At 47.5% G+C, this 14,244-nt stretch overlaps 1 protein-coding gene and 1 long non-coding RNA gene across 3 annotated transcripts in view; one reads left to right on the forward strand and one right to left on the reverse strand.

The window, feature by feature from the left end:
• The window catches only part of LOC139053063 (uncharacterized), a 407,344-nt gene that overhangs the window by 298,415 nt on the left and 94,685 nt on the right, over positions 1–14,244 (forward strand). The gene's annotated exons all lie outside the window — the stretch shown is intronic.
• The window catches only part of LOC139053059 (uncharacterized), a 57,180-nt gene that overhangs the window by 21,372 nt on the left and 21,564 nt on the right, over positions 1–14,244 (reverse strand). For both annotated transcript variants that reach the window (XM_070530195.1, XM_070530196.1), the window contains exons 9-11: positions 11,191–11,404; positions 4,812–4,965; positions 2,214–2,341 (exon numbers count right to left, since the gene is read on the reverse strand). In XM_070530195.1, the coding sequence (XP_070386296.1) occupies positions 2,214–2,341; positions 4,812–4,965; positions 11,191–11,404 (496 nt within the window). The remainder of the gene's footprint in view (positions 1–2,213; positions 2,342–4,811; positions 4,966–11,190; positions 11,405–14,244) is intronic.

Here is a 14,244-nt window from a genome sequence, read left to right on the forward strand (position 1 = left end):
CGCTTTCGAAATGCTCTACCGAAGCTGAATTTCGACGGACGCTCTGAAGTAGCGTTGTCGAACATGGCGGCACCCATGCGCCTGCTTCAGAGGGAATTCTCTCGCGATGACTGTGCTCTGACCCCCGTTGATCGTCAATAACTATTGAAATGAGCTTTCGTTTTTTTAAAACTAACCGGAAACATTAGTTATGAGTGCGTAACGTATCCAATTTCTGAGGTCGTCTTGCGTACACTGCGCCCGTAGTACAAACGAGACGCGTGCGCATGGCAGCAACCGCGTGCGTCCATTTGTCGTACAAAAATCCCTCACGTGACCTGATCCTAGGTGCCTAGGGATCACATCCTTTAGGGATTTTTGAGAAGGCGCGATGCTGGCGCCGAGCGACGCCGTGGCGTGTTCGTGCTCGGCGTGGTCCTTTTCTGGACCGCGCGTGATGCAGCATTGCTCATGTGATTGTACGTCCGTTGCTTGTATGTTGGTTGTAGGTTCTGTGTTACTTGGCGGAAAGCCGTGAGTAGTGGCAGTGTGGCAGTGCGGCTTTGGCCTCGGTGAGCTCTGGCAGTACAGAATCTGCGTTGTGTGACCCATGCTTTCCTGAGAACACGGCGGTGGTAACAATTGAAATATCGAAGTAGCCTAGCGCCTCGGCAGCGAAGTTCTGCGAACCGCGATGTGGCTTCGCCGTGACCGACTTTGCTTAACGGACATCGAGGGATGGGCTGCTCGCTGCAAGTCATGTAAATTCAACAGCGTCGACCGCGCACTGTTCAGCGCTGAGTGTGTGTTTGGTATGCTGTGCTTGAAACGAGTGGTGCAGTCGTGCAGCGGAGGTGTCGGAGAGGAGCAGAGTAGCTTAGGGGCTCCGTTTGCGCGTTCACAGACATGAGCTCCCGTCTTGGTCTCATTAATGGCTGTTGTGGGATTGTGGTGCGCTAGCTCCTTGTCTAGTATGAAGTTTACGACGCCAACGCAGAGCATGTTCACGTTTTTCCTCGCTATCTGTCATTTGCATGACGGCCGAGTTGAAAACGAGACGTATGTCCGTGTTCTTTGCGTTTGTGTGTTGTGATTTACTTTCTATTGTGGAAGTTCTGGGAGTCTTATTACGCAAGGAGTGCGAACGTAAACATTAACACGTGTGTGTATGAAATTTTGAATTACCTATAATACCCTTTACGACTAATAAGTGGGCTACACGGCCTGTGCGAATCAGCTACCGTATGTTGCGACGCTCTTCTGTGTGGTAGACTGATGCATGGTGCACGTTTATTTTTGTACTGTTGTAAAAACCATTTGTTTATTCATGCAATACAAATGTACGGCGTCTTTGCCGCAGTACATTTGCCGCAGTACATCAGCACGAATTAAAAACAAGGGTCCTTGTTTAGTTGAGCTGGCACGGCGCAAAGAGAAACTACGAACCATGTTTGAGGCATGAAATATGGGAAAGGCGGTGGTTTACAAATTATTGGCAACGCTGTTATTTAGGCCAAGGTTGTGATGGTTTCGCCACACATGGCTCATAACGTTCCATTTATTTTCTCTGAAGCAGAAGTTATGCCTTTCACAGTCATTTTATGGTTGCGAGAAGGTTTGCGGATAACCGCAGTGTGACGCCCTGTAAAACCTGCATCTTCTGCAAAAATTTGTTATTGACTTACACTTACACTGCATAATTTATTGTTCGTTGATCACAACACATTTGCTGCTTCAACGAAATAGAATGAGGTGCCTCGCATAATTCACTGAGTAGACTGCCAAAAGGTTTTTTTATGCTGCATAATAAATTGGGAGAGCTGGACTGATTGTTTTAGAGCGCATTATTAGCATAAGCATTTCAAGCTTTCGATAGCAATTAGGGAGTGAGTGGTCCTCATTTCTTGCTAATATGAAATTTCTACCATTTTTGGTCCTCCTGAAGAAGCGGGTAAACTCAGTAAGCGTGTCATATACCGCCTCGAAAGACGCCGAAAATGGGGGCATATCAATTTTTATTTACCCTCTGGTTAACTGACACAATTTTCCTGTGTACTGCCCTTCAGCTTCCCCACATTTTCTCACAGTATATACTTGGTGAGTGATTTGATTTTTTTCTTAGAATAGTGTAAAAAAGAAACATGCATATAAAGTTTTGAAGTGCTTTTACTTTTTATAAAAGCTTTGCTGTAATACACGATGGGAAATGATATGTTCAGACATTCTATACTTACGTGACAGCATCGTTGAACATATCGCCGAGGACGCCCACCGCGTTACCGCTGCGATAATTGAATATGCCGAGAGCAATTAATGTTTTCGAGTTGATGGCGTTTGTTGACACTTGTAGAGCCTTCAAATTCTGAAAAATCAAAATAAAATTGAAAGAAAAGACGAAATGATTGCGTGGGTCAGTGGTAAATCTAAAGAGCGAAAATGACAAGACAAACATACAATTGGTAATGATCGTTTCTTTTTTAGGCGTGTTTATTTCTTCTTTTTGCGTTTTTGGTTGACATAAAGAAATCAGTGGCATTTGATCACGAGGTTCCATGTTCGAGCGTGAGTTTAGGGTCGGGGAGGAGGGCAGGTGGACACGCATCTCTTCTAGCCCGGCCGCGGCTGTGCATGCATGCACATGTAGCTGTGCGCATATGCTGCCCGTAAGCGTTACCTGTGGCGGGTGCAAACGTGGAGCGAGCCGAGATGGCTGATGGCTGCATGTGCGTTGTGAACCCATGCGCCTAGGGCTGCTGGTCGCGTAATTTCACGTTTCGGAGACGTGCTGAAGCGAGAGGCAGCGGAAGAGTTTGCTTCTTTCTGTTTGCACTCATCCCGCCATTGTTTACACAGCGTGCGTTCGCGGTTATCGAGTGAGTTCGCCTGTGCCGGCGTGAAACCGTGTTTGCTAATTTGAATATTAAGGGAAATGTTTGCTCCAGTACGGTTGAAAACATACGGTTGAAAAAGGAACCTATTCTTTGCATAGTTGCCTAATGCATTTGTTTGTTCATCAATGGTTCGCTTTCGTGCGGATTGATGATCTTTCGTTCTTTTTTTTTAGCTACACTAGGACACTTAGCTTTCTTCAGGAAGCTAGTTGAAATGTCAGATTTCCTGACAGCTCGCAACCTTGGACGCTGTCTACAAGCAACACTTACTAAATGGCTAACGAGAGTGCAAAATTCTACATTCGCCTTTTGGTTTTAGGGTTACTGTATTCTTTGTGTTGTGGTTTGCGAATATTTGGATATGCCATAAGTAGTAAAGTTAGAGCTCTTTAACGATCATGTCTTAAAACGAACCCTTGATGATACTGACAGATTTGGCGGTCTCTTCAAGTTCGCAGCCGCAGCCTAAGGTATGTGCATAAATTCACAGCTTTCAGTTAACACTCTTCTGTTTTTTTTTTTGTGTGTGTGTGGTGGTGGTTAAACTTTCATTTCGAAAAGTATCGTGAAGGAGCGCAGAACACATTTATCACCTGTTTAAGCCGCATCCTCATATCGCATGGGAAGTGAATATCGGGATTGCTGTTTTCCTCTTTTGCTTATTTTCGCACTTGCTTTAATCCGGCAGCTACACTACGTGCCGTTCATTTTCTATGTTGTCTGTTTACGTAACCTATGCCATGCTTCATTCGCGATCCTTGACTTCTCTCACTCGGCTTTGTTACGCACATTGCTAACAACAACAACAACAACAACAACAACAACAACAACAACAACAACAACAACAACAACAACAACAACAACAACAACAACAACAACAACAACAACAACAACAACAACAACAACAACAACAACAACACCAACAACAACAACAACAAAAAACACCGACAAATACGATGCTCCCTATTGCGAAACTTGAGCGAAGCTCTACTCTATACGTGTTCTCGTTTCTCGTGTCCATATTTTGTATTATGATTATATAGGTAGGTGGTTTATAATAACAAGAAAATGCTGCCAGTAGCACGTATTGTTTCCATACTGACGAAGCACGCTACTGTGGCGCCATAGCGCAGGCATGGTCGGCGAAATGCCTGTCTTGCGCGGCACTGTGCTTTCTTTCTCACGGTTTCGTTCCACAAACGAAGAGAGCGGGCTCTCGGTCGCTGCAGAATCCTGCCGCCGGTGTCAGCGGCGACAACACCCAAGAAAGCGTCGCATCGAGCCTTGCCCATAGCCGCTCGCCATCGAATCTTTCAGGGGTGGCGATACCAGCCACACGCAGTGGCATACCGTAGTCCGACATGAGCAGCTGACGCCTCGAGCGAGCGAAGCACTCCCCACCTCATGACACCGTGGTGACGCAATAACGCGACGGCTAGTGATACTGGTCAAGTGGAGGTAGCGCACAGTGAACTGTTTGCTTGTCCACGTGACACGAAATCGCACTCACTGGCTCTCATATCGTGGAAAACTGGTCAGTGAAACAACAAAGGCCTAAAATTTACGATTTCTCGAAGTACGAAAGTTCAGAAACGTGTTACAATCGTGGAATATAGTTTTTTCTTTAAATTTGTGTGTTGAAACCGGGTGCTCGTTACAAACGAGGGTGCGTAAGACCGGAGTGTTAGTTGTACCAAGTACTCCAAAGGGTGATGTTCCTGCGGAAGCATTCACACGTATAGGTATTATGTAGTCATCCACTGCACGTGTGTTTTATTCTGTCCGTGAAGCGGACTTGATTAATGGGTATGGCTGGTTAACCAGAATTCTCATCCGACCAACGCCTGTCGAAACGCTTATTTTACGGAACAGAGCAACCGCACCGTCAAAAAGCATTAGAATGCGATGTGACACGCGGACCAGGAGTAACGATGCACTTACTGCTAGAATCACTTTCGCCTTGTCGTATAGACCCTTTACTTTTGTTGATGTGTGCAACACGTTCAACACGCCGTAGTGCTTGAGGTTGTTGTTCCTCGAATGATCTTGCAGGTTCTGTTCGGTCGTGGCGTTCATACTCGTCGGGGCCGAGTACCTAAGAATGAATGAACGTAGTCAAATGTTATACACTTTTCGTGGAGCGTTTTGCAGAGATCCTAAAGCATAGCGGTGGTTTCCACGGCGGAATGTAACAATAATTATGTACACTTTAGACGCCTGAGTAGGTTCGGTAGGCGCAGCCCTTTTTGCGAGCCCCTCCGAACTTTCTTCACTGTGTCTGTTGGCAGGGTGCTGCTGCTGCTGTCTTGCCGAATTGTTCACACTCAAAGTTGCCTACCTCCAAAGCAAATTTCCCCGTGATTCGGATAGAAAAAATTGCACATATTTCTCCAGATATAGGGAAAATGCAGGTGTTTAATGAGTTCTCTGTAAGATAAGGCCAGTTCGTGCTTTGCAAATACATTGCAGATTTTAGTTTTGATACTTATTTATGTATTCGTATGATGGGATTTATTCAATCAATGTTATTAAGCTAAAATGATGTAACCAGTGCAAGTTGCAATGCTGGCTACGGCAATTTATTCGTGGACAGCCTCGACATTGTCAAACGTAGGAGCGAAATTATTCGAATGTTAAAACACATGCACACATCAAGGAAAAATGCAATAAATGATAAAATTAATGAAGGCTCTACGGCCCGTTTGGAGGAATACGATCGCTCCCACCCGTGTGTCGCGTAAGATGTTGCAAAAAAAAAATTGGTTGAAGGCTTAGCGTGGTTAAGCCTGGAATATTGCGAAAGCAATAGCGTTGGCTGCGCCTTGCTTCGGCTGGTGTGGACATGGTTGCACTTTGGTAAAGTTATGGCTATACATCATCCGACATAGCGCAAGGCAGCGCGCCGACCACTGCGAGGAGCCGAACTGTAGTCTCATTTATCCTCTTAGCGTGACGTCACACCAGCCGGTGCCATCTCTCGTTAGCGCCGCAGCAGCGGCGCGCAAGGCTTCGCCTCCACCGTCGATGCCGCGAGCTGGGGCCCCATCTATCGGTCTGGCGTGACGTCACACCAGCGAGCGCCCCCTCTCGGTAGCGCCGCAGCAGCGGCACGCAAGGCTTCGCCTCCACCATCGATGCCGCAAGCTGGGGCCCCGCATCTCTCGGTTTGGCGTGACGTCACACGGTTACGTGACACAAAGCTGTGTAAGGAGGCGCCACGACCACTGATGGGCTGAAAGTGCGAGGAGTATTGCTTTCGCAATAAAAAAAAAACGTTTCAATGTTGGATAGATCGTTCATCGAAGTTGTACATGTCTTTTTCCATGAGATCCATGTGCCGTTGGATGGATGGATGGATACAGCTTTCTTGTACGTCCGGCAAGGTTTAACGCGACCCGGGCTCAGGTCTCCCACGGAGGAACGTCAAGGCCCTGCCTCACCGCGGCCTCACGGGCTTGCTGGACTGCCCACGTCTGGATTCCGAGGTCTGAGCTGCGCAGAGCGGCGGCCCACCTCGACGACAGGGTCTCCGGAGTAACTGCCATCCCTCCTATAACTACATTGCACTCCCACAGCATGTGTTTGAGTGTTGCTGGTCCTTCTTGGCACAATTTGCACGTGTCGTCCTGATGCTTATCTGGGAAGATACGTTTGAGACGGAATGGATTAGGGAACGTGTTTGTCTGGAGTTGTCGCCAGGCGACGGCCTGCCTCCTGTTCAATTTAGGACTCGGCGGTGGGTATATTTTTCTGGCGTTCAAATATGCACTGGTGATGTTGTTGTATCTTGTGAGCCTGTCCCGTTCTGCTCGAGAAGCGTTCGCTATCGTGCAAGAGGCGTTGCCCTGTTTGGCGCGGCGGGTCATGTCTCGCGCCGTCCGGTGCGCCGTCTTGTTTAGGTTCGGGAGCGCGTCGCCATCCGTGGGGACGTGCGCGGGGAACCATATGATCCTCGAGCTCGCGGTTTTGGATCTGCCCGCTTTGGCCAGAATGGGCATGGCTTCCTTGGAAATTCGACCTTTGGCATAATTCTTTACTGCCGTTTGCGAGTCACTTAGTACGACTTCGCATTCCTGTTCTGTGAGGGCCAACGCAATCGCTACTTCCTCCGATATTTCTGAGTGTTTAGTGTATACACTGCATGTGGTTCTGACTTTTGATTCTGCGTCTATGACTACGGCGGCGTATGTTTGGCCGTTCGCATATTCGGCTGCGTCGACAAAGCGCGCGTTTCTGTCCCTGCCGAATGAACGGAGCAGAGCCTCGGCTCTTTCCTTTCGTCTACTTCGGTTGTAATCGGGGTGCACGTTTCTTGGGGTGGTTGCCACCGTAATGGTCTCTCTGATTTTGTTGGGGATTTGCATATTCTGGCCGTGCTGGTTGTGGTACGTTTTGTCGAGCGTGTTCATAATGTGTCTTCCCGTCGTGGTGGTCGAGAGGCGTTCGAGCTGCGAGCTGCGAGATGCGTTGTGCTTCGGCTATTTCTTTTATGGTGTTGTACATGCCCAGCTGAGTCAGGAGCTCGGTGCTCGTCGATTCCGGTAGGCCCAGGGCTATCTTGTACGTTTTCCTTATGAGCGTGTTAATCTTGTTCTTTTCCGCGACGTGCCAGTTGTGGTAGGCGGCTACATAGACGATGTGGCTGACAACGAATGAGTGGATCAGTCGAATGACGTTGTCTTCCTTCATGCCCGCGTGTCTATTGGTTATTCTCTTTATGAGTCTCGTGGCGCTGATGACTTTGCCTTCGATCTTCCTCACGGTTTCACCGTTAGCTCCGTTGGCCTCAATGATCATTCCGAGGATTTTGATCTTGTTTACTTTGGGGATTGCGTTTCCGTCTTGGGTGTACAGGCCGATTTCCTCGTACTCCCGGGGTCCTGTGTAGCTCTTTGGTGGCATGCCTTTGCGCGTGGGCTGGTAAAGGAGTAGTTCGGACTTGCTCGGGGAGCATTTGAGGCCCGTTCCTTGCAGGTACTCTTCCACTTTGTTAATGGCCGTTTGTAATGCGTGTTCAATTTGCCCATCATTGCCGCGGTCTGCCCATATCGTTATATCGTCTGCGTATATAGCGTGGTGGATTCCTTCGATTTCGCGTAGTGTGCTGGGGAGACCCAGCATGACTAAGTTGAAAAGGAGCGGAGACATAACTGAGCCCTGGGGGATACCTGCACTTCCCTGGGCTCTTTCTTCAGACTCGAGGTCGCCAACCGTGAGGGTGTCTTTGCGATCGTTTAGAAAGTCCCTCACGTAGTTGTAGGACGTTTCCCCAGCTTCAGATTAGACACTTGTTTAAGGATCGACTCGTGAGCGACGTTGTCGAATACTTTCTCCAGGTCTAGTCCTAGGATGGCTGTGGTGTTTCTTGTCTTGTCGTCAAGGATCTGGTTTAGTTGTAACATGACGTCCTGTGTGGACAGGCGGGATCGGAAGCCTATCAGGGTGTGGGGGTAGGCTTCCGTCTCTTCTAGATGGCTGTTGATACGGTTCAGGAAGGCGTGTTCCAAGACCTTACCCATGCACGACGTGAGAGAGATTGGGTGTAGGTTCTCTAAACTCAACGGCTTTCCGTGCTTGGGTATGAGGATAGCCTTGGACCTCTTCCACTGCTCCGAGATGCGGCCTTCTCTCCAGCACTTGTTCATATATCCCGTGAGTTTGGTAACAGATTTGTCGTCCAGGTTTTTGAGCGTTTTGTTGTTATCCCTGTCCGGTCCTGCGGCTGACTTGCTGTTGAGTCCTTGGAGTGCCATTCTGATTTCTGCCTCACTGAAGTTTTCATCTAACTTGGGACTAGGACTGCCAGAGTACCGGCCGTGCTCGACCGTCGGTCGTTGCGGGAGGTATTTGTCGCAGAGTTTCATGACGATTTGCTTCTCGCTCGCCGCTCCTTTTTCATTGTGCAGAAGTCTCTGCATGTCAGCTCTTTGCTTGGATTTGCACTGGGTTTCGCCCAGCAGGTGCCTCAGCAGTCGCCACGTATTTCCGTTGTGGAGTTGGCTATCCGCGGCATTGCAGACTTCGTCCCACTGTTGCTTGCTCAAGGTGTTGCAGTGCTCTTCGATTTGTTTGTTTAAGTCGGCTATCTTTTTTCTCAGCTTTCGATTGAACCGCTGGCCTTGCCATCGGGTTTGCATGGATTTCTTGGCTTCCCAGAGGTGGGCGAGGCGACTGTCCATCTTCTCCGTCAGGAAATCGGGAGTGATGGTTTGCGTGGCCTCCCCGACATCCCTGGTCAAGTCTGCGATCCATCTGTCAATGTCACCGATTGGCTGGTCGTCTTGCCTGATATCCCGGTGCTTGCGGAACTTGTCCCAGTCTGTCCATTTGAAGCTTTTGACTGGGAGGGTGGTTCCCGCTCGGGGGTTCGTGATCTCGATGATCATGTGGTCGCTACCTAGGTCTTCTAGGGTGTTTCTCTAGATAGCCCTCTCGATGTTTTTGACTATTGTTAAGTCCGGTGTGGTATCTCTTGCAACCGAATCGCCAATACGCGTTGGGGCGCTGGAATCCGTGATGAGCGTGTATCCCAAGTCTTGCGAGTCCTGCCATAACTGTTTGCCCTTGGTTGTGGTGTGGCCGTATCCCCAGGCATGGCACGGCGCGTTGAAATCCCCACCCACTATTAGCGGGTTCAGGCCGGCGAGCTCGGCTGCCTTTGTGAGCAGGGAGAGAAAACGCTGCCGTCTTTTGGATGGGCTACTGTATATGCTCAATACGAAGGTGCTATTCTTTTGCGTTCTGTTAGGAATAATTTCTATCATTATATGCTCGGCCTGCGGGCCTGTAATCTCATGTTTAATGGGAGCTAGACCCTTTCTGATTAGTGTGGCGATGCCCCTATCGTTTTGGAATTTAGGCACGAGGGCGTGGTAGCCCGGGATGTTGGCCGACGCGCCCACGGTTTCTTGTAGCATTATCACATAGGGTTTGGGTTGGATGTTTCTTACGTATTCTTGTAGTTGGTGCATAGAAACATCTTAACCGTGGTCTCCTAACAAATCTTGCTTGGCATCAAGGGTCGCCTGCAAGGTTGCTGCTTCCAGTTTTTTCTTTGTCTTTGCCTTGACAAGGTTAATTTGAAAGGAAACTCTCTGCACGGTAGCGCTTCAATGAGGGGGGCACAAGAGTGCTCACGAAGTCACTCAGTGTTGGAAACATGGGGACACGTCACCTTGAGTGGTTTGTGGCACGTACTTCCGAAAGTGTTCCACACTCACATCTGCAGCCAAACCTGGGTCTGCGTTTTCGAGATGCCTCAATTAGTTGTCGAGCTTGTTGATGTTCTCTGCCGTAAACAATCAGGGCAACGAAGAAACAAGAGGAGCAATCGACGCAACACGTATCTACCACAGAGCGGTGATCGATTGCCTACAGCCGCGTCATCTATGAATTGACTAGCGGAAATCTTTTGATGATTTGACTTCGCCTTCAATATAAAATTCAAAACATTTAAGGCGGAAGTTGCGCACAGCTGTAGTGTGCGCTTCAAGAGGCTTAGATAGCTCTGACGTTACCATGCCACCAAAGTAGACTTCCTCGAGTGGGACGAAGTTAGTTCGGTCTGTGTAACGCAATCGATCGAGCAGCGTGTCACGGATGTATGCAATTGTTTTAAAGATAGTAGAAATGCGGTCACTCAGCTTGTGGATCCTCGCTCTTTCCGCCCTGCATTTCCTCGTTCAGCGTTGTGAAGAGCGGGTGAACATATTGGTGTAAATACAGGTATAGAACTTAGTTGTCGGGCCTTTCATTTTGGCGAGTATAGAATCCACGGATAAGGGTCGGTCCGCACGACTCGGTCGTACCGACCGACTCTTAGGCCATGGTCGCAGGACCATGGCCTAAGAGTCCATGCCTTGGTCCAGCGACCATGGCCATGGTCGCTGGACGAAGGCGATGTCCTGCGGACCATCGGGCGCCCGGTGAAGAAGCCCAAGTGGTGAATCCGAAGCCATCCACCATGGCGTGATCATTTCACCTCTTGCTCTTTCTTACGAAAACGCCTATTTTACATTTTAATGCTGTTGCGGGAAGTTTTCCTTCCCTTCAGCAATTTTCTCTTTGAAGGCGATTGAATTTTTCTGGTAGCTTCTATAGTGGCTAGAAAGAGAAGCCTTATCAGTGAGTTGGCAGTGATAAAGGTTTCGTCTAAACCTGTACGCATGCTAAAGCCGCTAAACTACCGCTGCGTACAGCACGCCTCAAATTGGATATTTCTCGGTGCCAGGTGTTTCCCGTTTTCCAATTTACAAAATGCAGCAGTTCTTATCAGCTGCACTGCTTTTTTGACATAGCGAGATAACTAAAAATCACTAACCGGATATCGAATCCGATGCCACCGGAAGTCTTTGTGAGGTTCTTCATTACCAGCTTGAACGTTGCCCAGCTTTCTTCAGTTTCGATGCCGTGCAAGATGCCATGAACCACCGCGACGTTGGTGTAGTAGATGGAGTCGCACAGCCCGTCAGTCGGGATCATTTCGGGGAAGATGGCCTTTCCCCCCACCGTGCAGACGAGCTCGTCTACAGAGACTGCAAACAGGGCGTGAAGAAGGGGTTCGGGCGGGAAAGAGAAGTGCCTAACCTGCTTCATCCGACATTCTCGGTCGATGTAGATCTAGTTGAAAAAAGATTAAACACCGCGTGAACCTCTGAATGCAGATTGTTACTTGGAACGAAATTTGCTTCCTCGTTTTGCGGTGTCCGTGTGATATTCAAGAATATTGCCGTGACATCCTAAGCTCTATTTTCACAGCGTTTCGTGGAGCATATCGAAAAATGTAAAGCAACTAGGAACTACTTTGTTCACATTATGAATAAGCAACCCTTTTTGTTGCCAGTAATTCTGCAATACTAAACATGAATCACTGTTATTTGTGTACAGACTATTAATTATATCCCTAGGATTTACTTTTTGCACATTGGGTATAAGTGACCCTTTCTTTTTGCCACTATATACTAAATGTGATTCACTGTTATTTGTGTATAAACTATTAACTATATCCCACCCCCTACATTATTCGACTCGCCCTCCTGCTCATAATACGTAAGAGTAATAAATTGCAGAAACGGTGATAATCAAGAGCATGTTTCAGTTTTAAAGCTCTGTACTGCAAGTGACGCGGCTTGTGTCTAGTACGATCAATGGTGCTGTGTGGCAAGACCGAAACTGATGCGTGCAGCTTCGCAGAAACACATATTTAGTCTGTTTTCAAATTGTTAAGGACTAACCAGCTGTGGCCACCCAGCGACTGTTGGAAGGATAGAAGAAACACTTGGTTGTGCGAAGTCGTCCGTTCGTCGGATTTTGACTGGAATTTTTGAAGTGAGAGAGGTTTGTGCCGAAACTGCTCACACCTGAGCAAAATGCGCGGCGAAAATAATGCTGTGTGAAAAGCGAGAACATTAGACGACAGGCATGAATTCTTGCAAATGCTCGTCGTGGGCAACTGAACTTCGATTTACGAATGTGACATCGAATCGATGCCGCAGAGCAAGGACTGGAAAAATAAAAATGAGTCATAGCCGATAAAACATATATCATCATCATCATCATCATCATCATCATCCTAGGTACGCCAACTGCAGGGCAAAGGCCTCTCCCATACTTCTCCAACAACCCCGGTCATGTACTAATTGTAGCCATGTCGTCCCTGCAAACTTCTTAATCTCATCCGCCCACCTAACTTTCTGCCACCCCCTGCTACACTTCCCTTCCCTTGGAAACCAGTCTGTAACCCTTAATGACCATCGGTTATCTTCCTTCCTCATTACATGTCCTGCCCATGCCCATTTCTTTTTCTTGATTTCAACTAAGATGCCATTCACTCGCGTTTGTTCCCTCACCCAATGTGCTCTTTTCTTATCCCTTAACGTTACACCCATCACTCTTCTTTCCATAGCTCGTTGCGTCGTCCTCAATTTAAGTAGAACCCTTTTCGTAAGCCTCCAGGTTTCTGCCCCTTAGGTGAGCACTGGTAAGACAGCGCTATTATATACTTTTCTCTTGAGGGATAATGGCAACCTGCTGTTCATGATCTGAGAATGCCTGCCAAACACACCCCAGCCCATTGTTATTCTTCTGATTATTTCCGTTTCATGATCCGGATCCGTCGTCACTACCTGCCCTAAGTAGATGTATTCCCTTACCACTTCCAGTGCCTCACTACTTATTGTAATTGCTGTTCTCTTCCGAGACTGTTAACATACCTTAGTTTTCTGCAGATTAATTTTTAGACCCAGCCTTCTGTTTTTCCTCTCCAGGTCAGTGAGCGTGCATTGCAATTGGTCCCCTGAGTTACTAAGCAAGGCAAAATCAGTGAATCGTAAATTATTAAGGTATTCTCCATTACCTTTTATCCCCAATTCTTCCCAATCGAAGTCTCTGAATACTTCCTGTAAACACGCTGTGAATAGCATTGGAGAGATCGTGTCTCCCTGCCTGACGGCGTTCTTTATGGGGGTTTTGTTGCTTTTTTTATAGAGGATTACTGTGGCTGTGGCGCCGCTGTAGATCTCTTTCAGTATTTTTACATACGGCTCGTCTACACCTTGATTCCGTAATGCCTCTATGACTGCTGAGGTTTCGTCTGAATCAAACGCTTTCTCGTAATCAATGAAAGCTATATATATGGGTTGGTTAAATTCCGCACATTTCTCTATCACTTTATTGATAGTGTGTTCACTCATAGTGACAAGGCCTTTAGCCTAAGAATCAGTCGTGTTGGTAGTGTGTATACGGTCTATTGTTGAGTAGCCTTTACGAAACCCTGCCTGGTCCTCTGGTTGACAGAAGTCTAAGGTGTTTCTGTTTCTATTTGCGATTACCTTAGTACATAATTTGTAGACAATGGACAGTAAGCTGATCGTTCTATAATTTTTCAAGTTTCTGGTGTCCCCTTTCTTATGGATTATGTTGGAGTTCTTCGAAAATTCCGTTACGCTCGAGGTCACGAGGCATTTCGTATAGAGGGTGGCCAGTTTTTCTAGAACAATCTGCTCACCATCCATAAAGAAATATGCTGTTACCTTATCCTCCCTAGCTGCCTCTCCTCCTTGCATAGCTCCCAAGGCTTTCTTTACTTCTTCCGGCTTTACTTGTGGGATGTCAAATTCCTCAAGACTATTCCGTCTTCCATTACCGTCGTGGGTGTCATTGGCACATTGCAAATCTCTATAGAACTCCTTAGCCGCTTGAGCTATCTTATCCATATTAGCAATGATATTGCCGGCATTGTCTTTTAACGTACACATCTGATTCTTGCCAATTCCTAGTTTTTTCTTCACTGCTTTTAGGCTGCCTCTGTTCCTGAGAACATGTTCAATTCTATCCATATTATACTTCCTTACTTAAGCTGCCTTACGCTTGTTGA

The sequence above is a fragment of the Dermacentor albipictus genome, unplaced genomic scaffold (genome assembly GCF_038994185.2).
Source record: "Dermacentor albipictus isolate Rhodes 1998 colony unplaced genomic scaffold, USDA_Dalb.pri_finalv2 scaffold_63, whole genome shotgun sequence".
In the NCBI taxonomy this organism is placed as follows: Eukaryota; Metazoa; Arthropoda; class Arachnida; order Ixodida; family Ixodidae; genus Dermacentor; species Dermacentor albipictus.